The 26,932-nt window shown below is 67.1% G+C and overlaps 4 protein-coding genes and 1 long non-coding RNA gene across 12 annotated transcripts in view; 4 read left to right on the forward strand and 1 right to left on the reverse strand.

Annotated features, from left to right (window-relative positions):
* Window positions 1–1,167: 1,167 nt before the first annotated feature.
* SORBS3 (sorbin and SH3 domain containing 3) lies at window positions 1,168–6,191 on the forward strand. 2 transcript variants are annotated; one of them, XM_062616980.1, is made up of 18 exons: window positions 1,168–1,398; window positions 1,487–1,583; window positions 1,661–1,875; window positions 1,948–2,011; window positions 2,207–2,312; window positions 2,387–2,471; window positions 2,549–2,590; window positions 2,699–2,785; window positions 3,548–3,603; window positions 3,948–4,027; window positions 4,101–4,180; window positions 4,268–4,314; window positions 4,422–4,536; window positions 4,619–4,744; window positions 4,937–5,338; window positions 5,425–5,492; window positions 5,575–5,673; window positions 5,762–6,191. In XM_062616980.1, the coding sequence occupies exons 1-18, from the start codon at window positions 1,291–1,293 to the stop codon at window positions 6,174–6,176; spliced, it is 2,292 nt and encodes a 763-aa protein (XP_062472964.1). In that variant the 5' UTR covers window positions 1,168–1,290; the 3' UTR covers window positions 6,177–6,191. The 2 variants fall into 2 exon arrangements, with proteins under 2 accessions (XP_062472964.1, XP_062472965.1); XM_062616981.1 differs by having other exon boundaries at window positions 1,171–1,398; window positions 1,478–1,583; window positions 5,575–5,681; window positions 5,762–5,993.
* Window positions 6,192–6,616: 425 nt separating this feature from the next.
* Window positions 6,617–13,094, forward strand: PDLIM2 (PDZ and LIM domain 2). Of its 2 annotated transcripts, none has more exons than XM_062616982.1 (9): window positions 6,617–6,661; window positions 7,645–8,020; window positions 8,384–8,535; window positions 8,844–8,913; window positions 8,994–9,079; window positions 9,153–9,195; window positions 11,722–11,867; window positions 12,141–12,452; window positions 12,545–13,094. In XM_062616982.1, the coding sequence occupies exons 2-9, from the start codon at window positions 7,928–7,930 to the stop codon at window positions 12,738–12,740; spliced, it is 1,098 nt and encodes a 365-aa protein (XP_062472966.1). In that variant the 5' UTR covers window positions 6,617–6,661; window positions 7,645–7,927; the 3' UTR covers window positions 12,741–13,094. The 2 variants fall into 2 exon arrangements, with proteins under 2 accessions (XP_062472966.1, XP_062472967.1); XM_062616983.1 differs by lacking the exon at window positions 6,617–6,661 and having other exon boundaries at window positions 7,467–8,020; window positions 12,141–12,286; window positions 12,359–12,452.
* A 746-nt stretch (window positions 13,095–13,840) lies between these two features.
* On the forward strand, window positions 13,841–16,603 carry CUNH8orf58 (chromosome unknown C8orf58 homolog). 2 transcript variants are annotated; one of them, XM_062616929.1, is made up of 5 exons: window positions 13,841–13,891; window positions 15,407–15,930; window positions 16,035–16,107; window positions 16,192–16,295; window positions 16,377–16,603. In XM_062616929.1, exons 1-5 carry the CDS (start codon window positions 13,849–13,851, stop codon window positions 16,458–16,460), a joined length of 828 nt encoding a protein of 275 aa, XP_062472913.1. In that variant the 5' UTR covers window positions 13,841–13,848; the 3' UTR covers window positions 16,461–16,603. The 2 variants fall into 2 exon arrangements, with proteins under 2 accessions (XP_062472913.1, XP_062472912.1); XM_062616928.1 differs by lacking the exon at window positions 13,841–13,891 and adding an exon at window positions 14,748–14,904.
* Window positions 16,604–17,117: 514 nt separating this feature from the next.
* Window positions 17,118–19,891, forward strand: LOC134162763 (uncharacterized). Of its 2 annotated transcripts, none has more exons than XR_009964439.1 (3): window positions 17,118–17,176; window positions 18,051–18,170; window positions 19,356–19,891. It is a non-coding gene; the product is annotated as an uncharacterized LOC134162763 (long non-coding RNA). The 2 variants fall into 2 exon arrangements; XR_009964440.1 differs by having other exon boundaries at window positions 17,127–17,176; window positions 18,069–18,170.
* Window positions 19,892–20,900: 1,009 nt separating this feature from the next.
* Window positions 20,901–26,932, reverse strand: part of BIN3 (bridging integrator 3) — a 34,117-nt gene continuing 28,085 nt past the window's right edge. For all 4 annotated transcript variants that reach the window (XM_062616986.1, XM_062616988.1, XM_062616987.1 and 1 more), the window contains 3 exons: window positions 26,706–26,847; window positions 24,825–24,959; window positions 20,901–21,072 (listed from right to left, as the gene is read on the reverse strand). In XM_062616986.1, the coding sequence (XP_062472970.1) occupies window positions 20,926–21,072; window positions 24,825–24,959; window positions 26,706–26,847 (424 nt within the window). In that variant the 3' untranslated portion in view covers window positions 20,901–20,925. The remainder of the gene's footprint in view (window positions 21,073–24,824; window positions 24,960–26,705; window positions 26,848–26,932) is intronic.

Here is a 26,932-nt window from a genome sequence, read left to right on the forward strand (position 1 = left end):
ATGGGCCCGGGCCGCTCCGGAGCGGGGAGCGCCGCGGCCGGGACCCCCTGCGGGGACAGCGCCGGGGGTGCCGCGGGGGGGGCGCGACCGTGATGCGCTGAGAGCCCCCCCCCCTTCCCCTTCTCCTCCTTCCCCTTCTCCTTCCCCTTCTCCTCTCCCACCGCTTCGCTCCCTGCGTTTCGCTCCGCAGCGCCCTCGGCTCCGTCCCGCTCCCGGTGGGGCCCCCCCACGTCAGGTAAGCGCTGGCGCAGGGCCCGGAGGGGCCCCCATGGCCCAGGCTCTGGGGGACGCAGGATGGGGCTGAGCCCCACGGGGCTGCGGGAGGGCGCAGGGGATGGGGCGGCAGAGCCTGGGGTGCCCTTAGCCGGGGGGGGGGGGGTTGGACTCTGCGCCTGCTGCCAGCGCCCGGGGCGCTCGTTGCTGTTAATTGTGAGCTGATGATCGCTAATTACAGCCCCGGGGGTGCGGGGCAGGAGCGAGGAGCTGAGGGGTCCTCAGTGGGGCGCTGTCCGAGTGGGGGTCCTCAGCGGGGCCCCAGCGCATCAGCGAGAGGGGGCGGCGGGAGGAGCAGGGCAGGGGTGACCCCGGGCGGGCGGTCCCTGGGGGCCGCTCACCCCGCGGCGGTGCCGGGGCCGTTGCTCGCGGGTCCCGGCCCGCCCGGAGCCGCCGTTCCCATCGCGCTCCCCCGGCCCTGTTTGCGCTGCAGGGCGGGGAGGTGGCACCGGTCCCACGGGCCTCGGCCCTGGCGGCGAGCCCGGCGCCGGCGCTGCGACACGTGCCTGGGCGGGGGGGCACCGGGATCAAGGGGTGCGGAGGGGATGGGGGGGGGGGGAGGGCATGGGGGGGGTGAGGGGGTGATGGGATATGGGGGTGATGGGGTAAGGGGGTGATGGTGTGAGGGAGGGAGGGGGTGATGGGATGAGGGAATGAAGGGATGAGGGGTTGAGGGGGTAATGGGATAAAGGAGTGATGGGATGAGGGGGTGATGGGGTAAGGGGGTGATGGGATGATGGGGTGATGGGATATGGGGGTGATGGGGTAAGGGGGTGATGGGATATGGGGGTAATGGGGTAAGGGGGTGAAGGGATGAGGGGGTGATGGGGTAAGGGGGTGAAGGGATGAGGGACTTGCCCATCGCTGTGTCCCGCACTGAGGGGCTGTCTCCCCGGTGGGGCTGGATCCGTCCCTGCCGCGGAGCCGGTGCTCTGGCTGTGGCGCTGGCTGGGAGCACCCATGAGGCAGGGCTGGGACCCACAGTGAGCGCAGCCGCGTTCCCACAGGACACGGGCCATGGCAGGCCGGCTCCCGGCCCCCGCTGCCAGCCGGGATCAGGGCGTTGAGGACACCCCCGGCTCGCGGCCGGCACCGTGCGTGCCCCCCCAGCGCTCGGCGGTGCGGGTGAGTGGGGACCTGCTTCACCCCCAGCCCTTTGCCCCCGGGGCGCTCCCCCTGCTCCAGCCCCTTCCTTGTGCTGCAGGTCCCCGTCATCCACCACCACGGCTCCAACACCCTGAACTTCGACTTCCAGGCCCCGGAGGCCCCTGGTGCTGCTGAACGTGGCCGGGCCCCCCCCCGGAGCTCAGGTACCACCACGAGCATCCCCACGCGTCCCCAGTGCTCGGCACAGCGCAAGGGCTCCCCTCATCCCCCTCACCCCCAGCGAGCGACTGGTACCAGACCTGGCCGGCCAAGGAGGGGAGGACGCGCAGCCCCACAGCACCCGCCGGCCCCAGCGCTGCCCCCCCCGGGCCCCGGCCCCCCCCGGGCTGGTCGGCAACGTGGACCAAGGACAGCAGGAGGCGGGAGCGGCGCTGGGTCAAGTACGACGGCATCGGACCGGTGGATGAGACCGGGATGCCCATTGCCTCGCGCTCGGTGAGCGGGGGGCACAGTGCTGCGGGTCATCCCCCCCCCGGCACCCCCTGACCCCCCGCTGTGTCCCCACAGAGCGTGGACCAGCCCCGGGACTGGTACCGCAGCATGTTCCGGCAGATGCACCGCAGGCTGCCAGGTGAGGAGCCACGGAAGGGGCTGGGATGAAGGGAGCTTAAAGCTCATCCAGCTCCAGTGACAGGGACCCCTTCCGCTAGAGCAGGGTGCTCTGACCCCTGTGTCCAACCTGGCCTTGAGCACTGCCAGGGGTGGGGCAGCCACAGCTTCTCTGGGCACCGTGTGCCAGCGTTCGCCTCCTCCTCCATCCCCACAGAGCCCGACTGGGACCCCCATCCCTGCCCCACGGATAAGCTCAGCTCCTCGCTGCCTCCGTCCCCCCCAGCACCTCAGATGAAGCCGGCCGTGCCCAACGGGGACTGGTGAGTGCAGTGAGGTGCCCGGTGCTGCCCATGGGTGCAGGGCTCTGGGGCTGAGCCCCTCCTGCTTCCCACAGGCTCCCCTGGGCTGTCACTGGTGCCACCGTGGAGCCCGGCAGCATCTTTGACTACGAACCGGGGAGCCCCTCGCTGCCAAAGCAGGTAGGAGCGTCCTGCCCCGGGGATGCTGCTGGGGGCCTCGGTGTGCACAAACCTCACCAGCCCCTCGCCCTTTCCAGCCCCCGGCAGCGGTGCCACCAGCACGGGCTCGTCCCATTGAGGTAAGCTGGGGGCCAAGGGGGTTGGCAGCGGGGTCTTGGTGCCCGTGCCAAGGGATGCGGGGTGCGGGCAGAGCCACCCTCGCCTGGTGCAGCCCCATCCTGCCCTAGGTGCTGCTGGAGCAGGAGCTGGAGCAGCTCAGCGTGGAGCTGGACAAGGACATGAGGGCCATGGAGACACGATGGGAACCCTGTCAGGTATCCCGGCTGCACCCCTCCCATGCCCCATGGCCTTGACGGGACGTGGAATGGGGATGGGATCTCCATCCAGCTGTGCACGCAGCCATTGCACGGGGATGCAGGCAGGGATGGATGCGGGCAGGGCTGGATCTGTGCACAGCTGGATCTGTGCACAGCTGGATGCAGGCAGGGGTGGGTGTGGGCAGGGCTGGATCTGTGCACAGCTGGATGCGGGCAGGGGTGGGTGCGGGCAGGGCTGGACCTGTGCACAGCTGGATGCGGGCAGGGGGGGTGCAGGCAGGGCTGGATCTGTGCACAGCTGGATCTGTGCACAGCTGGATGCAGGCAGGGGTGGGTGCGGGCAGGGCTGGATCTGTGCACAGCTGGATGCGGGCAGGGGTGGGTGCGGGCGGGGGGGGTGCAGGCAGGGCTGGATCTGTGCACAGCTGGATGCGGGCAGGGCTGGATCTGTGCACAGCTGGATGCGGGCAGGGGTAGGTGCAGGCAGGGCTGGATCTGTGCACAGCTGGATGCGGGCAGGGGGGGTGCAGGCAGGGCTGGATCTGTGCACAGCTGGATGCGGGCAGGGCTGGGTGCAGGCACATCCGGATGGGGCACATCTGGCCGGTACCTCACGGCCGTGCCGTGTCCGAGCCGTGGCCGCGGGGCGCTAGGACCCTGTCCCGGCGCCTCCCGTCCCTCCTCGGCGCTGGATTCCTGCGCTTCCCGCCCGGCCCCGGCCTCCCGGATCATCAATTCCCGCTCCCGCCCCTCCCGCAGCGCCCAGCGCCGGCCCCCGCCGCCCGCGGCCCCGCTCCGGCCCCTGCGGCCCCGCCGTGAGTGCTCCCCGGGACCGCAACGGGAAAGGGGGGGGGGGGCAGAGACCGCGGCTCCGCTCCGGGGCTGTGGGGCCGGGCTTGGGTGGCCGCGGCCCGCACGGGGGGGTCCCGGCGCCGTCCCGGCTGCCCTCGGGTGGGACGGGGCGGGCGGGGCTCAGCCGCTTCCCGGGGCCGGGACGCAGCGTCCCGGGGCTTGGCGGGGCCCCAGCGCTGCGCCCCGCGGAGCAGGGCGGGGGAAGCGGAAGGGAAGCGAACACCGCGGGGGTCGGTGCGGGAGCGGGGCCGGGAGCGGAGAACCGCGGTCCCCGGTGCTCCCGGGCCTGAGCCGCTGCCCCCCGCAGGGCCCGGCTGCAGACCCCGGCCATGGAGCGGAGCATCCCCGGGCTCGGCAGCGACCGGAGCCGCGCAGCCCCCGGAAGAGGTGAGGCCCCCCCCCCCCCATCCGGGCCGTGGGGCGCCCCATGGACCAGGCTGCTGACACCCCCCCTTTACAGACACCTTGCGGCCAGAGACCCTCCCCAGCCTGCCCGACGTGGGGGACCCCGCAGAGGCCGTCAGGAGGGAGGAGAAGAAGGTGAGGCCGGGCTGGTCCCACCCCGCATGGGATTGGGAATGGCGGGGATGGGGGAGCCCTCCTCTGACCCCACTTCTCCGTCCCCAGATGAAAGCCGCTCGCCTCAAGTTCGACTTCCAAGCTGAGTCACCCAAGTAGGTGATGGTGCTGCTGCAGTCCCCCGGGTGGTGGCGGTGGGGTCCAGGGGTGGCACCGGGGATGCTGGGGAGGGGCCGGCGTCCCTGAGCGCTGCTGCTCGCAGGGAGCTGACGCTGCAGAAGGGGGACATCGTCTACATCCATAAGGAGGTGGACAGGAACTGGCTGGAGGGCGAGCACCATGGCCGCGTGGGCATCTTCCCCTCCAACTACGTAGAGGTGAGCCCATGAGGATGGAGATGGGGGGGTCAGCTGTGCCGAGGCACCCAGCGCTGACCCTCACCCCACTGTTCCCCCCCAGATCCTGCCTTCCACGGAGGTTCCCAAGCCCATCAAGGCGCCGACCATCCAAGTGCTGGAGTACGGCGAGGCCCTGGCGCTCTACAACTTCCGAGGGGAGCTGCCGGTGGAGCTTTCGTTCCGCAAGGTACCAGAACATCACCGCATCACCCGTCCCCGCCGCACTGCGCCCAGAGCAGCTGTGGCTGCCCCATCCCTGGCAGTGCTCAAGGCCAGGCTGGACACAGGGGCTTGGAGCACCCTGCTCCGGTGGAAGGGGTTGGGGTTGGAGCTGGAGGAGCTCCTTCCAGCCCATCCCATGGCTCTGTCCCGTTGCCAGGGCGAGCGCGTGTGCCTGGCACGGCGCGTGGACCACAACTGGTACGAGGGGCGCATCTCCGGCACCAGCCGCCAGGGCATCTTCCCCGCCACCTACGTGCAGGTGCTGAAGGAGCCGCGGGTCAAATCCAGCTCCGAGGACGTCCCACCCAGCGCCAGCGCCAGCCCCCGGCCCCCCGCTGCCTCCCCAGCCCCACAGCGCTCCCCCGGCCCCCCCCTGCCCACCGGCTCCCCTCGAGCATCCTCCCCATCGTCCTCCCCCCGACACCTCGGCTCCGCCTTCCCCCCCTCCCCAAAACTGCCCCATAGCAGCACCCCAAACCCCTCCCTGGCCCCCCGCAGCCCCCCGCAGCCCGCAGCCCCCCATCAGCAGCCGTGGCGCCCAGCCGGTGCCCCCGAGCAGGTGAGTGATGCCCCAGCACCATGCCCAGCACCGCTGGGGCTGCGGGTGCCACGTTGTGACCTGCACCCATCCTGTCCCCGCTGCAGCGCGCAGCCCCCGGCGCCCGCCCCGAGCCCGCCCCGTCCTACAACGGCTCCGACATCCAATGGACACCGTGAGTGGGGCCGGGAGCGGGCACCGCGTCCCCGTGTTCCCGGTGGGGGGGTGGCACTCGGTGGCCTCGCTCTGTGTCCCAGGTACCGCGCGCTCTACCAGTACCGGCCGCAGAACGCGGACGAGCTGGAGCTGCTGGAGGGGGACCGCGTGGACGTGATGCAGCAGTGCGACGACGGCTGGTTCGTGGGTGCGTGGCACTGCTGTGGCTACGGGGACGCGTTGCCCCCGGGGTCCCTCACCCCCTCCCTTTGCTCTGTCCCCCCCCAGGCGTGTCCCGGAGGACGCAGAAGTTCGGCACCTTTCCCGGGAATTACGTGGCCCCGGTGTGATCCGGGCCCTGCGGAGGAGGATTCCGGCCACGCCGCTCCCTGCCGCGTCCCCTCCGCGTCCCCCCCATGGGGACAAAGCGCCTCCAGCTTCCGCCTGCCCCTATGGGGCTGCTCCAACAGGGACCCGTCCCTGCACAGGGGGGTCCCCGCAATCCAGTGCCTTAACCAGACCCCTCCTCGGTACCTCGTGTCCCTCCATGCCGGCGGTGACCGTACCTCCCGCTCCTCTCCGGGCAGTGCCGGGGGCATCCTTGCCGGTGCCGGGGCCTGACCATGACGGCTCTGACCCGAGGTGTTGGTCCAGGGCCGTGCCGCGCACCTGGGAGTCGCGGTTGCTTCTTGTCCATCATTAAAGCTCAGCTCAACCCAAGGCTCAGCCTGGTGGGGACAGGATGGGGCAGTGCCCATGGGAGATGTGGGGCAGGAGCCCACAGGGCGCTGCATGGGGCGGTGGGGCTGCACGTTGGGGGTGTGGCGGCCCCCCGTGGGGTTGTGATGCTGCGTGGAAGCGATGCTGTGGGCGCACAGGGGTGGGCAGGGCTACGTGGGGCTGCAGGGGTGCATGTGTGGGGCTGCAGTGAGGCGTGGGGAGCACGCGGGGCTGCAGCGGTTCGTGTAGGGGTCTGCGGTGATGCCTGTGGGGCTGCATCCGGACACGTGGGACCCCTGGGCCGGCCCGCGCCCCACACCGTGCGCCCCGTCGGGGCGGCCGTGCCCGTAGACGGCGCTGCCGAGCTTCGGCCCGGCCCCGTCGGGCTCCGCCGGCCCCTTCCGAGGGGGAGGCGCCGCTGCCGTGGGGCCGGGCTCGGTTCCGCCGCCCCACGGGGCCGCCGGCTCGGTGAGTGCTGGGCGGGGGGGGCCGGGGCCGGTCCCGCGGGGATGCGGGGCTCGGGGGCGCTGATCCGACGGGCAGGGGACGGGGGTGCGGGCAGCGCCTGGAGCCGCCGGCGGCCCCGGAGCGTGACAGGCACCGCGGCCACAAAGGCAGCGCCGTGCCCCGGATGCGGGATGGACGGGGCAGGGGATGGGGGGGTGCGGGAGCAGGGGTGCGGGAGCAGCGGTGCACGAGCAGGGGTGCAGCACTCTCGGGGGTGCCCCGCCGGCTGTTGGGGTCCCCGGGGAGCCAGACCTCGGTTCCCAGGGATGCTGAGCGGGGCTGGGCACGGGGAGCGGGTTTGGGGTTTTCTCCCGGCGCTGCAAATCCCAGCCCAGGAAATTCTTCGTGGCAGCCTCTGAAACCCCTCTTTGTGCACTTGGGATGTTAAAAATGCCTTCCCCGGCGGTTGTGGATGTGGATGTGGTGCCGGGATGAGGATGGGGTGCCGGGATGAGGATGGGGTGCCGGGATGAGGATGGGGTGCCGGGATGAGGATGGGGTGCCGGGATGAGGATGGGGTGCCGGGATGAGGGTGGGGTGCCGGGATGAGGATGGGGTGCCGGGATGAGGATGGGGTGCCGGGATGCAGATGAGTACCCTACTCCTGCTGCCACCCTGGGGCTGTGTTGGTGGGGCTGGGCTGGGCTGGGTCCTGAGGGGACCAGCGGTGCCAGAGCTGATATTCAGTGGATGGTGCTGCCCGTTCCCATCGATCCCATCGAAGCCAAGGGCTGCTGCGGCCCCCGTGCTATTCCCAGGGGATGTTCAGCATCCTTTACCCGTGTGGGTTTGCTGCAGGACGAAGGGCTGGGGGGATTGTGTGTGGTTCTTGCAGCCCTGATGCACAGCAGGATCCTCCCCTCTCCAGCCACATCCTCCCCTCAAATCCCTCTGGTTTGGCCTTGCCGTGGCCAAACCAGCACCGATTTCCTGCCTTGCCCAAGACCCCGGTGACCGCGGCCACTCCATCCCCTGCAGCTGCAGCCTCGCACCCCTCGGTCCCAGGGGAGGGCTGGAAGGGGAGGAAGCCACCAAGAGCCTTGGCTGGGGACAGCGGGGCAGCAAGAGGAAGCTGCCGGCACCCTGTGACAGCGCGAGGGCGCGGGTCCCCTCCCCGGAAGGAAGGAGCTGTTGGGCTCCATCATCCCCGTGCAGGGTGCAGGGTCCCTGCTCTGCCCCATCCCCTCGGCACCCGGCCTGTCCTCACCCTGCGCAGGACCCGCTGCCATGCCCGTGACCGTCACCCTGCCCGGTCCTGCCCCATGGGGCTTCCGCATCGCGGGGGGAAGAGACTTTGGGAAGCCCATCACCGTCTCCAAGGTAGGAGCCCCCCACGGGCCCTGGGGAGGGATGCAGGGGTGGGCTCCGTTCCGGGGGTGCTCCAGGAGCGGATCCTGTTTGGTGTCCTTGAGGAATCCTGCTCCATGGGGATGGGTGATGGTGGGAATGGGTTCATTGAGCTCAGCAGGGCTGTGGCATGTTTCCACTGGGGACCGCAATGGGAGCATCCTGGATTTGGGGACCACCACGGAGCTGGCTGTGCCCATCCATGTGCTTGGGCACGGTGATGCACGAGGATTGCATGACATGTGTGGGGCTAAGGGGTGGTGGGGGACGGACACGGGACTCGCTGCCCCCAGCACCACCAGGATAACACCGGGCCCATCCCCATGTCCCATGGAGGTGGCAGAGCACGGGAAGGCGGCCGTGGGTGACCTGCGCCCGGGGGACCTCATTGTCACCATCAACGGGGAGAGTGCAGCCGAGATGCTCAACGTGGAGGCGCAGAATAAGATCAAGCAGAGCCCTGGGCAGCTCCGGCTGCAGGTGGAGAGGTGGGTGCTGCGCTGCGGGGCCCCAGCCACGGCCGAGCCGGTTGTTTTCCCTTCCAGCGGCTCCTGGGGCTCCGCCATTCCCATGGGAGCCCATCCCGGGTCTGTAATTAAGGATCAGGCAGCGCTGGCAGCCGTTACCCGGCCAACTGGTCCCAGCTGGGGGCCTGGGGGTGCTGCAGGGGAATCACAGACTGGTTCATGCTGGGGGAGACCTTAAAGCTCATCCAACCCCTCCCAGCGGGCAGGGACAGAGTGGCCAAGCCGCAGGCTCCTGCATGCCGGAGCCACCACTCTCCCTTGGTCCCCAGGTCCCCGGTGCCACCTCCCAGCCACACCAATGGGGACACCTCACCGGAGAGGCTGGGAACCCGCTTCCAGGTGAGCCCCGGGCAGCCCCCGTGCCCTGCACCCTCATCCAGGGCCGGTTTCAGCTGCTGGCGTCTCCCTCCCGTCCCCAGGATGCGCTGTGGATGCAGGAGGAGAGCCGGGGCGCCAGGAGAGGCTCCAGCCCCGCATCCTGCAGCCCCCTGCCCGGCAGCGAAGGGTAAGGCCGGATGGGATGTGCAGGGCCCGGGCAGGCTCCGGTATCTCCTGACGGCTCCATCCTCTCCCCACAGCTCACAGCTCATGGAGGAGATCGCCAGTCCTGGCCTCTGCCAGGTGAGCAGGAGCTGGGGGCTGTGTGGGGCCAGGCAGAGCTGCTGGGGGGATCTGTGCAATGTGAACTTTGTGATGCCGAACCATCCCCTTGGCACCCTGAAACCACCGCTGTTCTCACCCCAAACCCATCCCCTTTGCACCCCAAACCCATCCCCTTGGCACCCTGAAACCACCACTGTTCTCACCCCAAACCCATCCCCTTTGCACCCCAAACCCATCCCCTTGGCACCCCGAAACCACCGCTGTTCACCCCAAATCCATTCCCTTGGCACCCCAAAACCACTGCTGTTCTCACCCCAAACCCATCCGCTTTGCACCCCAAACCCATCCCCTTGGCACCCCGAAACCACCGCTGTTCTCACCCCAAACCCATCCCCTTGGCACCCCAAACCCATCCCCTTGGCACCCCAAAACCACCGCTGTTCGCACCCCAAACCCATCCCCTTGGCACCCCAAACCCATCCCCTTGGCACCCTGAAACCACCGCTGTTCACCCCAAATCCATTCCCTTGGCACCCCAAAACCACTGCTGTTCGCACCCCAAACCCATCCCCTTGGCACCCCAAACCCATCCCCTTGGCACCCCAAAACCATCCCCTTGGCACCCCAAAACCACTGCTGTTCGCACCCCAAACCCATCCCCTTGGCACCCCAAACCCATCCCCTTGGCACCCCAAAACCATCCCCTTGGCACCCCAAAACCACTGCTGTTCGCACCCCAAACCCATCCCCTTGGCACCCCAAACCCATCCCCTTGGCACCCCAAACCCATCCGCTTTGCACCCCAAACCCATCCCCTTGGCACCCTGAAACCACTGCTGTTCGCACCCCAAACCCATCCCCTTGGCACCCCGAAACCACCGCTGGTCGCAGCCCAAACCCATCCCCTTGGCACCCCAAACCCATCCCCTTGGCACCCCAAAACCACCGCTGTTCGCAGCCCAAACCCATCCCCTTGGCACCCCAAATCCATTCCCTTGGCACCCCAAAACCACTGCTGTTCGCACCCCAAACCCATCCCCTTGGCACCCCAAACCCATCCCCTTGGCACCCCAAAACCACCGCTGTTCTCACCCCAAACCCATCCCCTTGGCACCCCGAAACCACCGCTGGTCGCAGCCCTGCTCATCCCCGCCGCAGCGCCACCTCCCAGCCCGCTCTGCCCCGGGGCCGGCGTCCTGCCGCGGTGCCGCCGGTGCCTCCCCGCCGCGCTGGCAGCGCCCCACGGGCACCGGCTCCCTCCCTGCGCTCTCCTCGCTCCTCCCCGGCCCCTCTCGGCAGCGGCGCCGGCCTGGGGAGCCCGAACCAGTCTGGGGAGCGCCGGGCAGGGCCGGGCCGGGCCGCGGTGCCCGGGGGCCGGGATGCTTCCCTCGCCGCCTGGACCGGTCCCGGGATGCCCGCGGTCGCCCCGTCCCTCCCCGCCGCGGTTTCGGGCGGCTGCGGTGCCCCGGGGGCAGCCGCTGGCTCCGGGCTCGGCCTCTCCCTCCTCTCGCTCCTTCCCCGCTTTCCTTGTTTTCCAAGCCCAAATTGGGAAGCGCCGCGGCCCGTCCCGGCTGCCTTTGGCCATGGCCCTGCTGCCCCTTGGCTCCTCCGGGCGCACGCTCCCTCCTTCCTCCCCACATCGGTGTTCGCTTTGGTGCCGGCCCTAAAAGGGTCCCTCCCTGCCCCAGAGCCCCCCTCCATGGGGCTGAGGTGGGGGCTGTGGCCGGACCCGTGCCCAAAGGGGCAGAGAGGGGAAGGGCTGCCCTTGGACCATGCTTTGTGCCACATCCCAGTGCGGGCTGGCACCGGGTACTGGTGGGGAGGAATCCAAAGCGCCCAGCTCCACCCGTGCCTAAGTTTAGCTCATTCTTCGCTTGCCTGTGGCCCACAGAGCCCTGGGGCTGCCCCTCTCCGCCTCTGCAGGGTCTGGGCACAGCGTTCCTCATCCCCACCCCGGGTTTGCATCTGATGGCGGCTGCTCCCGGGAACATCGGCTTCCACTTATCCGGGTTTCGCCTTTCCTGCCCTGAGTAGGAGCAGATGCAGGGAGGGGACGGACGCAGGCGCGGGGTTACCAGGGTGGGAGCAGAGGGATTTTGAGTCACAGCCTGGTTTGGATTGAAGGGAGCTTAAAGCTCCTCCAGCCCCAGCCCCTGCCACGGGCAGGGACCCCTTCCACTGGAGCAGCTTGCTCCAAGCCCCTGTGTCCAACCTGGCCTTGAGCACTGCCAGGGATGGGGCAGCCACGGCTCCTCTGGGCACCCTGTGCCAGCGCCTCAGCACCCTCACAGGGAAGAGCTTCTGCCTAAGAGCTCATCTCAGTCTCCCCTCTGGCAGGTTAAAGCCATTCCCCTTGGCCTGTCCCATGCCGAGCCATGGAGCATCCCTGCATCCCTCCTTGGGACCACCCATCCCTCTGGGGACCAGGGCTTGGAAGAAGCCCTTGGGCCCCATCTGGGTGTCCCCATGCTGGGGGGCTGCTGCAGCACCTGCACAACCCCTGGCACCCAGCACCTCACCCAGCTCCTCTTCACCCCCTGCCAGGAGCGAGGAAGCCTCCACAGCTCCTCGGGGTCTGCGCTGCCTCCACCCCCCCGCCCACCCTCACCGGGGCTCGGGGCCCCCCCAAACCCCTGGGAGACCCCCGGGGAGCGGCGCGGCTCTTCATCCTCCCCCAACCCCTGCAGCAGGTACGGAGCGGGCTCGGGACGCAGACACAGCGAAGCTCCCAGCCCCACGCACCCATCACAACGCGGTGGCTCAGTACCCATGGGTGCTGCGGTGCTGAGGGAGCCCATGCAAAGAGTTAAGGCACCTGCGGCGCAGGTCGGGCTGTGGGAGGGACGGGGCAGGCTGGGGCAGCTCCCCAGGGTGGAGGAGCCGGTGGAGGGTGGTTTGGGCGCAGCCCCATGGACCCAAGCGTTGGGGTGCTGGGAGCCACCCCCCGGGTGCCGCTCCCGCAGCCCGGGCTCGGAGCCGGCCATGAGGCGCTTGGAGGAGGACTCGGAGGTGCTGAAGATGCTGCAGGAGAACCGGGAGCTGCGGGCGGCGCCGCGGCAGTCCAGCACCTTCCGCCTGCTGCAGGAGGCGCTGGAGGACGAGGCTGGAGGTGAGGGGGGCTCGGGGTGCGGGAGGCTCTGCGGGGTGCGGGTGCGGCCCTCACGGCCTCGTGTCCCCGCAGCGCCCTTCCCCAGCCGCCTCTCGCCCAGCGCCCGCAAACCCGCGCCGGGGCTCCCGAGGCTGCCCCCGTGTGAGAAGTGCGGCAGCGGCATCGCGTGAGTGGGGACCGGGACCGGGAGCGGGAGGGGGGTCCCCGGGGAGCCGGGCCCCGGCTGGGGCGGGCGGTGACGGCCCCGTCTCCCCGCAGGACGCAGGCGGTGCGCATCCGGGACGGGCGGTACCGGCACCCATCCTGCTACGCCTGCGCCGACTGCGGCCTCAACCTGAAGATGCGGGGGCACTTCTGGGCCGGGGACGAGCTCTACTGTGAGAAACACGCGAAGCTGCGCTACCAGGGCCCCCCCGGCGGCACCAGAGCCCCCACGGTGCCCCCCCACTCCTGAGCCCCACGCAGGGGGCGATGGGGACCTCCCCGCTGCATCCCCTCGGGCACCCCAACAGCCCCATTGCTTTGGTAGGGTTGGGGCTGGTGGTGGTGGGGGGGGTGTGAGCTGCAGCTGCCCCCTTTGCCCTTGCTGCGTCAGGGTGCGTGTGATGAGCTTGGGTTAGTTCTCAGCCTGGGTTGCAGCAGCTGTATGCACCCAGGGGCGCAGCAGGGACATAAAGGGAGGGCACAGGGATGCTTGAGCACTTAGGTACTGGAGACGGGGCTGGCACCGCTTTGTGCACTGACTGCAAAGGGCTTCTCCGAGCTATTAAACCAGATCTCTATATAAAGGTAATATATATTTGCTCCACTCCCGTGTCTGGTCTGTGCAGGGCGGGGGGGGCAGAAGCATCCTGCACCCTCCCAGGGCTGGGTGGGGGGAATGCAGGCAAGGACCCCAAACCCCTCCTGCCTGCACCCATAGCAGCAGTGGGGAGCTGATGCAAACCCCCTGCCCCAGGGCTGGGGGGCCCCTGGGAGGTGTCGGGGTTTATTGCGGGCTGTTGGCCGGGCCCTTTGTCCTGCAGGGCTCAGGTGGGCTCTTATCGCTGCTCTCCTCCCTTCGTGCCTGTTTGCACGGGGATGGGCTCTGCCGCTATCAGCAGCTCCCGGCCGAGATTAGGAGAGCACCGACCCCTTCCCACGTCCACATCCCACATCCCACGTCCCACATCCCGGTGGGGACAGCCCAGCCTTGCTGCCCCACCTGTGCCTGGGGTGTGCTGCAGCCCCCGTGCACCCCCAGCTCGCACCATTGAGACGCGGGATGCCCACAGCCCTTTGCTGGCAGATATGGGGGGGCTGCCCCGGGGGTCCCTCCCCTGCCAGCCCCGAGCAGGCTCCTGGGGTGCTCAGCGCTATCCGGATGCGGTAGCATGGGGCTGGGGGCAAAGGGGCTGCTCGGGCAGGGGGCGGCCGCACCCCCCCGCCCCGCCCCGGGCCCTGCCCCATAAAACGGCGCAGGAGCAGCGGGGCCGCACCGTCCGCCCTGCCCGGTCCTCCCGGTGCGTCCTGCTCGGTTCCAGCTCCCCCTGCCCGGTCCCGGCTCACCCCCCCGCTCCGGGATGCTCCGCCGCCGCGGAGCCTTCAGCGTGGAGCCGCTCCGGGGTGAGTCGGGGGCCCCCGGGTATTGGGGACCCCCACGCAGCTTATTGGGGGGGTTCCCCAACCTGGGGTGCTCGTGCAGGAGGGATGCTCAGGGGTCCCTGCTCTGCGGTGTCTGTGCTGGAAGGGGGGCCTGGGTGTCCCCGGCACCCCCGATTGATGGTGTTTGTGCTGAAAGGGGTCTTTAGGGATCTCCAGACCCTGATTCCTGTCCCCTTGCTAGGAAGGGCCCAGGGTGCTGGGAATTCAAACCAGGTTTTGCCTTCCACTGTTGTGCTGAGGGGTCTGTGCCTGCACTGGGGTCCCTTCGGGGCGCCCACAAACCCATGGCCCACCCATCCCTGTGTGCTCTCAGCTTGGGCTATGCTGGGACACCCCCCCCAGCACCTAACTCTGGGTCTGAGGATGTGTGTGGGGACCCCCAGAGTGGTTTAGAGTCCTGCCAGTGATAGGAGCCCCTTGTGCCCCTTCCCGCCCTATGTGCCCCCCATCCCGGTGGTGATGGGGTGGGAAGCAGCCCCATAGCCCATGGTGCCACCCGGGACTGCCCATGGGAGCTGGGTGTGTGGGAGCCGCTGGCCCACGGCATTGCTGGAATTCGTTGCTGCTCAACGCCGGGATTGTCCCTCGCAGCATCCCGGATCCGTCCCCATGTGAGAGGCTCCAGCCCCGGGGTCAAGCGGTTTGGTAGGAATTTGGGATCGAATCCCCCCCAAGCCCAGAGCGGGGTTCCCCGATGCATCCGGCATGGGGCTGTCGGCTTCCCGGTGCCCAAAACAACCCAGTGGGGTGGGAAGGGAGCCCTTAACCACCGGCTCAGCCAGTATCACCGATCCCAAAGCCTGCAAGGAACCAGTTGGGAACCAGTCCTGTAATGAGGTGCCTCTGGATCCAGGGCCTGTCTCCGGCTGGGGTGGTTATAAAAGGGAGCGCCGGGAAGCGCGCCCGGCACTCGGCTCCGGCGCTCGGGATGTGGGGTGGCTCCCGCGCCGTCTGGAAGAGGAGGTTCAGCTGCTGTGAGTGCACGGGGGGGTTCTGGGGGGGCAGCTCAATTTGGGTGCCCCGGGGGTGCCAAAGCTTCGCTCCCCACCTCCATGAGCCCCTTTCTGCTGTGGCTGGGCCGGGTTGGAGCCGAGGTCCCTGTTGATGCGATGGGGGCCGCATCCTGGTGCTGCCCCCCATGCTGTGGGGGTGAATGTGAGGAGCTGGGGGTCCCTGGAGCCATCCCACGGTGGGGGAAGGATGGAGCCCGTGGCCCTGCTGTGTCTGGCGCCGAGTACGAGCAGGGTTTGTGGGATCAGGGTGCAGAGGACGCGCACGGGGCCATGTTTTGGGGAGCAGCAACGTGCTGCCCTCCTGTGAGCACCCCTGTCCGTGGGGACCCTCTGGAGAGGAGTCCATGGGTGGTGGGGGGGGTTGATTCGCTTGGGGAGCGCGGCTGGAGCCGCTGTGGGGCTGTGAGCGGTGGTGGGGCCGTGCCCGGGGCCCCCCCATCCCACCGCGTTCCCTCGCCCGCAGATGGTCCCTGGGAGGCGGCAGAGAGCTGCGTGGTTCACACCTCGGCCAGCGTGTACCGGCGGCTGCAGGAGAGCCCGCGGGGGGCGCTGAGCACCCCCCGGCCCGGGGGGCAGCTCCTCAAGTGCGAGTCGGAGGACTCCGGGCTGGAGATGGGCAGCACCGAGCATTCGCCGTCCCCCCCCGCGGGCTCCGAGAGCCGCTTCCCCCTCGATGCGCTCGCACCGGAGCGGACCCCGGGCACGGAGCCCCCCCGCCTGCCCCACAGGAGGCCGGCGCAGCGCAGCCGGAGGCAGCGGGTGCTGGGGCGAGGGCACCGCGGGGCCGCGAAGCCCCCTCGGGAGCCGGAGGAGGCCGCAGCAGAGCACCCCGGGGATGATGCACCCAGCGGGGCTGAGCCGGGGCAGGGGCTGCGGTACCTGGAGCACGTCTGCCAGATGCTGGAGCGCTTGGCCAAGCTGCAGCAGGACAACCGGCTCCTGCGGCAGCAGGCCGAGGGCACCCAGAGCACCCGCCCGGACGCCACGGTGAGGGCCGGCAGCAGGCGGGGTGCGCAGGGAGCGGGTGATGCTCTGCGGTGGGGGGGGGGGGGGGTATCGCAGCTCACTTCCATGCGGATCCTCACCTCCAGCACAGCCGGGATGCAGCCGGGTGGAAGGGTGAGAGGTTCCGGCCGCGCTCCTGCTCGGACAGCCAGGCTGCAGGTGAGCAGGGTGGGATGCGGGGGCTGTGGCTCCATGCCCCGTGGGACCCCCCCAACCAGCTTTATGCCCCCCATCCCCTCGCAGCCCCTGATGCTGCCCCGTGCCGCAGGACGTGGGGGTACTCAGCCAGCTCCCCCAGCCTGCTGGACCCCACCGACAGCGCGGCGGCTGCACCAGCACCGGACAAGGTAACGGCTGGGGGGGGGGGGGGCGCTGTGGGGTGATGGGGCGGGGGTCCCATGGGTGCTGACCCCGGTGTCCTCCCGCAGGACGGGCGCTCGCACTGGGGCCGGGTGAAGGCGCTGCTCACCCGCCTGACCCGGCGCTCGCTGCGAGGGGGCCGCTGCAGGTAGGGCCGGGGGGGGCCCGGTCCTGCTGCTGCCGATGGATGGAGGAGCCGCGCTGCGCCCATTGCGTCACACCCCCCGTATGACGTCACACCCGCCCGGGGCCGGCCCCCGGCCCGGTTTCCCCCCCCCCCTCACTTTTACCCCCCAATAAAACTTTTCACTGCTAAAGAGACGGCTTTTGGCGGGGTGACGTCATGTGTGTTGGGAGGTGACGTCACTCCCACCGCCGGCGTGACGTCACTCCGGGACGCGTCACCACCGCATCATTTCCGACCGCTTTTTTCCGCTCCTTTTGTCCTCCCGGCCCCACTCCCATCACCCGGTGCCAGCGGCGCCGAACCCCCCCCTCCCCACCCCGGGTCCTCCCCTTCCGGACCCGCTCCATGGGGCAGGACGGCTCCGGAGGGGTCCCGCTGCCTTGAAGGGGGGGGTGAAGCTTGTCCCTCCCCACCGAGCGCCGCCGGAGGGTGGAGAACGGGGTCCCGAGGGGCTCCGCTGTTACCGGCGCTGCTGGGGGGGACGGGACGAGGAGGGCTTCTCGCACTTGAGGTGCGGGGGGCGCTGCTCCGCCGCTGAGGTTTGGTGCTGGTGGAGCCCCTCTTCGTGCCGTCGGGGCTGCGCCGTGAGGGGCCGGTTACCGCAAGATGCCGCTGGAAGCTGCGCTCAGCCCCCAGGGCATCCTCGGAGCATCCTGCATCCCACCGCTCTTCCCGGGAACGGTGAGTGCTCATCCTTCCACAGCACTGCAGCGTGAAGGGGGGTCTCTGGGAGCGGGATGGGGGGATGCTGGAGGGGTTTGGGTTCCTGGATCCCTGTTTCCCCCTTCCCAGCAGTGAAAAGAGGATGCATATTTAACCTGCCAGAGGGGAGACTGGGACAGGATCTTGGGCAGAAGCAGCTCCATGTTGATTCCATGACCCTTCCCTCATCCCTCCCCTGGGGAGATCATAGAATCATGGAATAGTTCGGGTTGGAAAGGACCTCAATATCATCCAGTTCCAACCCCCTGCCATGGGCAGGGACAGCTCACACTGAACCATGGCACCCAAGGCTTTGTCCAACCTGGCCTTGAGCACTGCCAGGGATGGAGCATTCACAACCTCCCTGGGCAACCCATTCAGTGCCTCACCACCCTAACAGGAAAGAATTTCCTCCTTATATCCAGTCTAAACTTCCCCTGTTTGTTTTAACCCGTTACCCCTTGTCCTGTCACTGCAGTCCCTAATGAAGAGTCCCTCCCCAGCATCCCTATAGCCCCCCTTCAGATCCTGGAAGGCTGCTATGAGGTCTCCACGCAGCTTCTCTTCTCCAGGCTGAACAGCCCGGGGTGAGGAGCAGGAGGGATTCAGGGAGATGCTCAGGACGGGGATGGGTGCCCCTGCCCTGTCCCCTGTGCTTTTGGAGCACTGAAACTCACCTGGGCCAGACCTCGGGACACGAGGCCCTTTCCTAGTGGTGCTCTGGCCATGCAGTGATTGCTGGGGGTGGGTGTTCGTGGTCAGGGAGGCCCCAGCACCACGGCCATGGGCACTGCTTTGGGGTGAGCGGCTCAGAACAAGCTCAGATGCCCTCAGCACTGCTCTCTGCCTCCAGCCCCCTCTGCGATGCCAGGGAGATGCTCCAGCAGCACCCGCCTGCCCCACGGGATGCCTGACCCCATAGGAGGATGCTGAGGATGGTCCGGATGATGCCGATTCTGCTTTTGGGATCAAGGTGAGGAGGAAGATGGGGTCTTGGCATGGGGGAGCAGGGGAAGGCTCCCAAGCACCCAACAAGGACAACTGAGGTGTGGATCCAGGTGTGTGCTGCTCCTGGCATGAGTTCATTCACCCCGTTTTGGGGGAAAGAGCGTAGGTTTTGGTGCAAGCTGTCAGCTGTATTCAGTGCTGGACTGGCTGTGGGATGGCATCTGCAAAACCTGGCCGGGGGCCTCATTCCCAGAGGGAATGTGGGCTTTGGGAAGGAAGCCATGGTCAGGATGCTGCAATGTGACTGAGTTCGCTGCCTGTGTCTGCCCAGTCCCTGCCGGGGCGGAAAGGGGATGCTGTGCTCATCGGCCTCATCCCGGTGCTGACCTGGTCCTGCTGCAGTGGCCATTCCCCTGGTATCCAGATGGGAGCAGAGTTCGCAGCGCTGGGGTCGAGTTTCCATCGGTGCAATCCCTCTCTGGAGCTGGAAGGACAGCAGGAGGAGCTGATGGCACAGAGGAGCGGGGCTCTATGGCTGCAGGGGACAGATGGGTGCTGCAGGAGATGGAGGAGGCAGGGTGCTGGGGAGGACGCAGGGGGGACGCCAGAGGGCTCAGATGGGTCTAACCCAGCAGATGCTCCGCAGGGGTCTGCAGAGCACCCCGTGGCACAGCGTGGTCCTCGCACGGGCTCGGCTCCTGCGCGGCAGTTAAATAAAGCATCCCTGCTCCGGGTAACCGTGGCAACCGGGTTTATTTGGCTTAGACCTGGCCCAGCATGTGATGTGGTTGGGAAGGAACAGCCGAGGGGAAGGGAGCTCTTGGCTCCATCCCAGCAGCGACTGCACGGGATGCGGAATGCGGCCCCGGGATGCTCTCACTGTGTCCCTGCAAGTGGCCTGGGCACTCACCAGCCTTTCCGTGCCCCGATGGGCTCCGATTCCCCCCCATCCAATCCTGGCAGCAGGGAGGCTTTATGGGGGTTCAGCTCCTGCTTCCTGCCGGGATTCCTGGGGCACCCTGAGCACTGCTCCTGCCATGCCCCAGGGTCTGCTTTGCCAGTCTCAGGTACTGGTGGTGGTGATGGTGACACACAGAGCCAAGGGGGAGCCTGGCGTTCCTGGTGCAATCGCACTTGTCCTGGGAGCATTCGGTGCTGCTGCTTTGGGGCACTTGGACTCCTCCATCCCTCACCCACGTCTGTGTTGCAGCAGCCCGAGGCTCCGGACCCAAGCCCTGGGATCCTCTGGATGCTCTCCGAGCCCTGTGTCCATGGGGACCGAAGGGAAGAGGAGCTCCCGGGTAGGTGCAGGGATGATGGGCACGGTGCAGCCGGTGCCGTCAGATGGTGCAGCGGGTGAGGAGTTCTGCTTCCAGGGATGCTGCTGCCTCCTGTCCTGCTCTGCATCTCCCGCAGCACCGCGGTGCTGAGCCTGGGCAAGACACCGAGGAGCACCCAACCCATCATGGAGACCAAGGCACGGGGTAAGGCGGGATGAGATGTGCCGGGACATGGGGTACCGCGAGCTGCCGTCACCCCCTCTCCTCTCTTCTAGACCAATGGAGCAGCACCCACAAGGTCTCCACCAGGAGATGTCGCACAGCAGGGATGCGGATGGCAGCACGATCCCCACAAGCCTGTTTCATCCCAACCTTCCTGGGGAGATGGGATCCCAGGCCGGACATCCCTAGTGATGTGCAGGGTTTGCTCTGGCTGGTTTGCATTGAATAGAAACCTCTGAAGCAGGGAATTTGGTGTGTATTGGAGGCAGGCACTGGGCACCCAGTCCTCCCAGTGGGATGCTCCACTTGGGGGCAGCCTGGCCGGGTTAGGATGGGGGGTACACGCAGGTGCTCACGGGGAGGCTCTGGATGTGGCTGTGCCCATAGAGCATCATCATCTCCGTAACAGTCCTCCCTGTGCCGCCTGGGGCTCCACTCCCCTGCATTTGATGTAAGTCTCTGTTCCTCGGGTTCTTCCCCGTTCCCCAGGGGCTGCTCGCTGCCTCCTCCCTCCCCGTCTCCCCCCGCACCCCCAGCGCTGGAGCCCATGGGACCCCCGGCAGTGGCTGTTGGGGGGCTGCAGAGGGCAGCAGCGGCGCGGCGCTGGCTCCGGCTCCCAACCACGCTCCGCTGCGCTGCCAAGACCTTTATTGGAGACCCCCTGTGCCCCCCGGCAACGAGGGGCGGCTCCGGGACCCCCTCCCCGTGCTCCTCCCTGGGTCTGCGCCTGCCCGGGATGCGTTTCCCTTCTGCACCCCTGGCTCCTGGGGTACCCCTCAGCGGGCACCCCCTGCACCCCATAGCTATGGGGCAGGGGTGCTTGGTCCCATTCCTGCTTAAACCAGAGCCTCTGGAGTGCGGCATCACCTGGTGGGTGGCAGGGGAGCCGTGGAGGTTTCGTCCCCCCCTCCCCGTGCCTCAAAGTGTGGGGGTTAAAAGCTTTCCCCTCCCCTAAGGCACAAATTGGGGGCAGGAGAGCCCCCATCCTCCTCCTGCCTGACCGGGAAGGGGCTGGGCCGGCTCCTGCCCAAGCCAACAGGGCCCAGTGCTGGGGCAGCAGCGGGTGGGTGCCTGGGCAAGGCCGGCAGCCCCCAGCTCCCCGCTGAACCCCGACAGGAGGCACAAATCCCCACAGGGCTGGATGCTACCAGCAGGGTGGGGAGGAAGGGGCAGCCCTGCTGTGCCCCCCCCCTTCCCCAGGTGCCATGGGGGGGGATAAAGGGGTTAACCCCCCCGAGTCCATCCCTGTGGGGAGCAAGGGGGAGGCCTTGCCCCGGCTCAGTCATCGGCCACGATGGAGAGAGCCCTGAGCTCGCTGAGCTTGGCATCGTTGTCGCGCTCGCGCTGCTCGTCGCTGAGGCCGGCCCGGTCGATCTGCGCCGTCAGCTCCCCAAAGATCTTGTGCATCTCGGTGTAATAGACAACCTGGAGGGGGGAAAGGGGAGAGGTGTGGGGGGAGCAGGGCCGGGGCTGGGGGGGGCTCCTCCTCTGAGGGGTGCAGCGCGGACGGAGCCAGCCCCTCGCTCGGGCGCTGCCGGTGCTAAAATAGCTCCCTGCCATGTGTGAAACTTCCCCCTCCCATTATCACAGCTCAGCGTGGTTTAGGAACGCGCTGCCCTTCCCTGCCCGTTCCCATCTGGAGCTGCGTGCACCGGGCTGCCCCCAGCCCCTGCCAAAGCCGGGGTCCCCATCGCCCATCACCGGTGCCTGGGGATGGGAGCAGCCCCGCAACAGGTCCGCGCTCCTGGCACGGGGGCACCGGGAGCATCAGGCCTGGCAGCGCCGTCCCCTGCACGCGGCAGGGGGAGGGGGTTTAATCATGTGCTAATTAACAGCACCAATTAGCGCTGGAGCGGGAGCCAGGGGGTCAGCGCAGGCAGATGGCACCGGGCTGCTGGCGGGTGCCAATGCAGAGCCGTGGTGCTGTGCCCCACAGGAGGAGGGTGACGGGGAGGCCTGGCCCAGCACTGGCAGGGAGGGATAGGGGAGTGCTTCCCAGCATGAGCCAGCGTGGCCCCCATCTCACAACTGAGGCTCGGGGGGCACCCGGGATCAGCCCCAGCATCCCCAGTTTGGAGATGCGGTCTCCATGGAGACCAACTCCCCTCATCTTGCTCAAAACGATGCTTGTTTTGGGCAGGGCTGAGGGGCAATGCTGGGCACCCCAAGCTCCTGCACACCCCCCCCTTTCCCCTGGGTCCATCCGCACCGCAGCGCAGCAGGGGCTGCTGCAGGGCCGGGTCTCCCCACGCCGTGGGTGCTGGGTGATTCAGTGCTCATTTACACAGTGACTAACGAGCCCTGAGCAGGCAGGCGTGGGATAGAGCCCCCCCCCGCCCCACTGCAGCCGCCCCCCTGCAGCCGGGTCACCCCAAAGCACCCTCAGCCCCACGCGAGCAGGAGATGCTGAGTGCGCTGGTAACTCCCATCACCACAAAACCCCTTCCCAACGCCCTGGAGGGCACAGATCCCGGCGGGAGGGCTGCCGAGCTGGGTGCCGGAGCTCTGGAGCAGCCCTCCTGTCCCTCAGCCCCATCCCGGTCTCAGTTGGGCTCCCTTCAGTCATACATGGCCACCCGGTGCTGCCAATTCCAGGTGCACTGAGATGAAGCTCCCGGGGCAGCAGCGGGAGCCCCTTCCCCAAGGATTGCCCCCGAGCCCGCCCCGTATCCAAAGCTGAGCACACGTTTTGGGTGCTGCCCTCCCCACCACCCACATGCCAGTGGGAGATACAGGGTCCCCAGGGTGCTGCAGGCTCCTTGGGGATGCTCTTCTCCCCCAGCAGACCCCAGTGCCTGACAGCAGCACTCATGGTGCATCGCCATTGGGTCTCCTGTGCTTCACCAGCGACATTCCACAGGGATTGATCCCGTGGGGCTTCCTCCCATCGCTGCCTCTATGGCTGGGGGGACGCACCCCAAACTGATGGGCACTGGCGCCGCAGCAGCGGGGTCCTGCTGCCCGCCGCTCAGTACTTTTCCAGCCGTGGATACCATATGCTCCGTCCCCGTCCCATCAAATCCCATCTCCAACTCGCCTTTGAGATGGAGCCAGCAGCCCCGATCCACCTGTCCTGAACTAATCCCGCTGCAGGACACGGTGTTCTCCTGATTCTCTATGGACCACGCCGGCCGCAGCCGGGCAGCGCTTGTGTTTATAGCAGCCCTGCACCAAACAAAGCCCGGGGCTGCTGCCAGCACCCGCTGAGGCTCACCCCAGCCCTGCCCCAAACCCCAGCTTCTCCCCCCATTCCACTGCATCCAGGCGGGTATCGTTTGCCAGCTGGAAGCAGCGTTCCAGCGCTCACACCAGGCTCCAGCTCTCCCCCTTTCATCTTTATGTGGCCACTTCAAAGCCCTCAGCCAGGGAATTCTTTGCCTCCGCTGGCCCGGGCCCGTGGGTGGACGCAAGCATTCGGTGTTGGATGGATGCTACAGCCCCTGCGAGCGCGGAGGCAGCCGGCACCGGCCACGCTGTGCCATGGGAACCCGGCCGCCCGCGGCGCCGGGCCGGGGGCTCCTTGGGTCACAGCCACCAAACTGCTGCTCCGGAGTGCGGAGCCATGGAAAGGGCTGGGATGAAGGCAGCTCAAAGCTGCCCCCATTGCAGGGGCACCTTCCACTGGAGCAGGGTGCTCCATCCCCTGTGTCCAGCCTGGCCTTGGGCTGGACCAGTCACCTCCCATCACCTCCTCACCCCTGCGGATGCTCCCAGTGCTGCTCCCGGTACCTTGGGCAAGTCGCTTCCCTTTTCCCATTTACTGCAGCCACCTGCAATAAGGGAACACTGTGCAGTGCCCAGGCTCCTCAGCTGGAGCAGGACACGGCCAGACCCCAGCCTAGGCACAAAGAGCTCCTTAGGGAAGTGCTGAGCTCTCCTCCCAGCACTGGGAATGCCGCTGTGCTGGTGCATCCCTGCCCGGGGGTGGAAGGGTGCAGCCGGTGCTGGGGAAGAGGGATGTGGCGGGGAGGGCGGGATGTGACGCTGCAGCATCCATCTGGGACCAGCTTTAGTCTGGCCCACAGGAGAGGCAGCAGCCTTGTCACAGCGCTGCCTGTCGGGTGCTAATGGGATTTCCTGACCAAACCCCTCACCTGCATAAGGAGTGTACGAACACGGAGCCTTTCAGACAGCTCCCTGCTCCCCCGAGCCCCCCCCCGGCAGGAGCCAGCACAAGCAGAGCACAGGGGACATCCTGGCCAAGGACAGGGGCAAAGGGAGCTGCCAGGGGATCACAGCACCCGGACGGGGCGGGCGGCAGTCGGGATTCAAGGGCTCATCCAAACAAGCCACCCACAGCAAGCGGCTGCGAGGGCTTGCAGGGCTGGGGGCAAGAGCCAGAGGGACTTTGTGGTGGCTCCAGGGAGTCTGGTTCCCTGGGCTGCTGGAGCAGTGGGAGCAGCATCCCCAGGCACCATCTGGAAGGTGAATCAGGCTCAGAGAGCCCCCAGTGCGGGCTGAGGTGGAACTCGTGCTCCCTGCACCTCCTCCAGTGGAAGGTTCCCCTGCCCGGGGCTGGGGCTGGAGCTGGAGGAGCTTTCGGGTCCCTTCCAGCACAAACCATGCCGTGATAACCCTGATTCCATGGTGGCAGACCTTCGAAGCGGGATTAAATCCCAGCCACGCTCTTCTCCAGCCTAAGGGAAAGGGTGAGAGGAGGAGGAAGAGGAAGGTGGAGGGGCAGCAACAGGGCAGGGCAGAAAGCTGGAGGGTGGAAATGAAAGCCAGCTGTGGTTAATTTAGGCCACCCCTTCCTGCAAAGCCATGGCATGGAGCTTACACAGCAGCCTCCTCCATTCGCCAGCACACAGCAGCTCTGGTTACCCAGAATCACAGAAGTGAGGTTGGAAAGGGCCTGAAGATCATCCAGGTCCAACCCATGGGCAGAGACAAAAGAGACCGCGAAGATGGGCCCTCAGCATCTCAAGCAAGTTCCAACCCTGAGCTCAGGATCTCAACGAGACGACAAACCCAGCTGAATAAAGCCATCGGATGCCAGAAGATAACGTCCTGAGAGGCAATCCCATGGGGCAGGGACGTCGTGTCCCTGGCGAGAGGCAGGTCCATCTAAACCAGCCCAAACTCCCCCGGAGCTGCTGCGATGGCAGCCGGCACTGCGGGTACCCCAGGGGGGACGGGTGCCACCAGGGCCACCCAAGGCAGGGACAGGGTCTCACCTGCGCCCGGACCAGCGCCTCGAAGCTGGGTTTGAAGTAGTCGATGCGGCTGCTGTAGAACTTGGGCATCTCCTCCAGGAGCTGCTTGTTCTTGGCTTCAAAATCCTCCCTGACCGGCCTCAGCTCCTCACGGGCCTGCACAGGAGAGGGGATGGGGAGTCAGGGAAAGCAGCTCTCCTTTGGGGGGACCTGCAGCAAGGCCACCCCACCTCAGCAGAGCACTGCTCTGACCCTGGGACAACCAGCAACCAGCTAAGGGAGCCTGGTGGGACCAACTGACCAGCAGCAGAGATTGATGGGATCCACGCAACCGCGACCTTGGTGGCACCAAATAACCAGCACCAGACTGGTGGGATCCACACAACCACCACCTCGGTGGGACCAAAGGACCAGCAACAGAGATCAATGGGACCCAAATGGAGGCTTACGGAGCCTGGTGGGACCAAGCTCTAGGCCTGGAAACCAGGGCACACCTAAAGAGGCTTCTGCAGGGATCAGGAGCCAGCCTGCTCATGGACAAAACCCAGCCCCAAGCTCCACCAGGCTGCAGAACATTCCCAGCCACGTCCGTGTGCCCTCACCCGGCCATTCCCAAGAGCATCACCAGAGCATCCTGCCCCCTCCCTCATTTTCCCTGCCCGTGACCTTCAGCTCCGCGCTGCCTTCTTTAAACAGAAGCGTGGGGAGAAAGGGAAATGTCTGGGAGCTGGTGTGGAAAAGGGCAGGAGGGGGTGGGCTGTGAAATATCAGAGCGGTTTCAAGCCTGCCACTTAATCCCGGTGCCATTCCAGCGGGAGGGGGATGCGGGAGAGCCATGGAACCGCGCCTGCTCCGTGGGACAGCCCAACGGAGGTGGCAGGGACAGAGCTCCGGGCTTGGCCAAGCCTGCAAGCCCATGAGGTGTGAGCAGGTCTGGGAGGGAAATGCACCACGAAGCCCAGCTGGGCCGCAGGAGACTGGCAGCAAAGCGGAGATGCAGATTCGCAGCGCAATGCAGATACCTGGATGAGATGATCCCATTTCCCATCCGATCTGACCCCAGGGTCAGGACTGCTGAAGGCTCCTGCAGGCATCGAAGCCCATGCAGTGGTTGGACAAGATCTGGTTTGGGGGGGGGGGGGAATTACAACTCCCACAAGTTTATGAAGGGAATAACTCAAAGCTGCTTCATCAGCAGGACAAAAGCATCCCTGGTTTCCAGCGCCAGCTTTAGCGAGCCAGGCTAAGGGAAGTAAGCTGCTTACTGTGAAAGCAGAGGTTTCTTTTGTTAGGGGCTATTCTTTAACACAAAACTCTGTTTCTGGGGGGAAATCCATCAGAAAAGCCATGTTCTTTGCTGCCGAGGAGTCAGGGAACATCCTGTGGGAGCGGCGGATTTGGGGAACAAGATTGAATGGGGCGAAGCTTTGACGGAGAGGAGAAATACATCAGGATTTCAGTAGGATGTGGGAGAGAAACGAAGGCGGCCGAGCCTCCCCGGAACCAATCCCTGCGGTTTGCCAAGGCGAATTCCCTGGAGCAGGTGGCAAGCAGAAAGCTGGAACCTCTCTGATCTTCCCCCTTTTCCCACCCAGCTGCTCGCTCGCACATGGAGGTCAGGGGGACCCCCCCCGCCCTGTGCATTGACCTCCTTCAAGCATCCCTCCCGCCTCCCATGATTCCATTTTAGTCTGGAAAACGGGCTTTTTCCCTTCCTGAAGTGCTGGAATCCACGTTTCTCTTATCAAGCTCCCTATTAGAGGGATTTTTGCACCCATAAAAGACATCCTTCCAGACCGTTTTGCTTCCTGCAGGCATGGCATGGATGTCAAGCACCGAGAGCTATTCCCTGGCTTTCCCAGTATCCCTGCCTGTGTTGCGGTTCCGGGAGCGCCCCGGTACCTGGTGCAGCTTGGCCAGGACGGGGCCGGTCCTCTCCTTCTCCTCGTACTTCTCCACCTTGGACTGGAGGCGCTTGTAGTCCTGCAGCGTCTGCTCCCGGCGCTTCACGGCCATGTTCAGGCTGGGGAACACGCTGCTGAACCTGGAAAAGGCACGGGAAGGGCTCTGAGGAGGGATATCCCGGTTGGATGCAGCAAGGCCCCGGGGGGAAGCCCCAAAGAACACAG

This window comes from Pezoporus occidentalis, unplaced genomic scaffold, assembly GCF_034315485.1.
Source record: "Pezoporus occidentalis ecotype Australia unplaced genomic scaffold, CSIRO_AGI_Poc_V1 ctg191, whole genome shotgun sequence".
Lineage (NCBI taxonomy): Eukaryota > Metazoa > Chordata > Aves > Psittaciformes > Psittacidae > Pezoporus > Pezoporus occidentalis.

Bases quoted from the DNA above. Each gene is read 5' to 3' on its own strand.
- SORBS3 (XM_062616980.1), top strand. From the start codon at position 1,291: ATGGCAGGCCGGCTCCCGGCCCCCGCTGCCAGCCGGGATCAGGGCGTT. The intron at 1,876-1,947 runs GTGAGCGGGGGG...GTGTCCCCACAG, and splicing joins TGCCCATTGCCTCGCGCTCG to AGCGTGGACCAGCCCCGGGA. The intron at 5,674-5,761 runs GTTCGTGGGTGC...GTCCCCCCCCAG, and splicing joins CAGCAGTGCGACGACGGCTG to GCGTGTCCCGGAGGACGCAG.
- PDLIM2 (XM_062616982.1), top strand. From the start codon at position 7,928: ATGCCCGTGACCGTCACCCTGCCCGGTCCTGCCCCATGGGGCTTCCGC. The intron at 8,021-8,383 runs GTAGGAGCCCCC...TGTCCCATGGAG, and splicing joins AGCCCATCACCGTCTCCAAG to GTGGCAGAGCACGGGAAGGC. The intron at 11,868-12,140 runs GTACGGAGCGGG...CCGCTCCCGCAG, and splicing joins TCCCCCAACCCCTGCAGCAG to CCCGGGCTCGGAGCCGGCCA.
- CUNH8orf58 (XM_062616928.1), top strand. From the start codon at position 14,763: ATGAGGTGCCTCTGGATCCAGGGCCTGTCTCCGGCTGGGGTGGTTATA. The intron at 16,108-16,191 runs GTGAGCAGGGTG...ATCCCCTCGCAG, and splicing joins CTCGGACAGCCAGGCTGCAG to CCCCTGATGCTGCCCCGTGC. The intron at 16,296-16,376 runs GTAACGGCTGGG...GTCCTCCCGCAG, and splicing joins CTGCACCAGCACCGGACAAG to GACGGGCGCTCGCACTGGGG.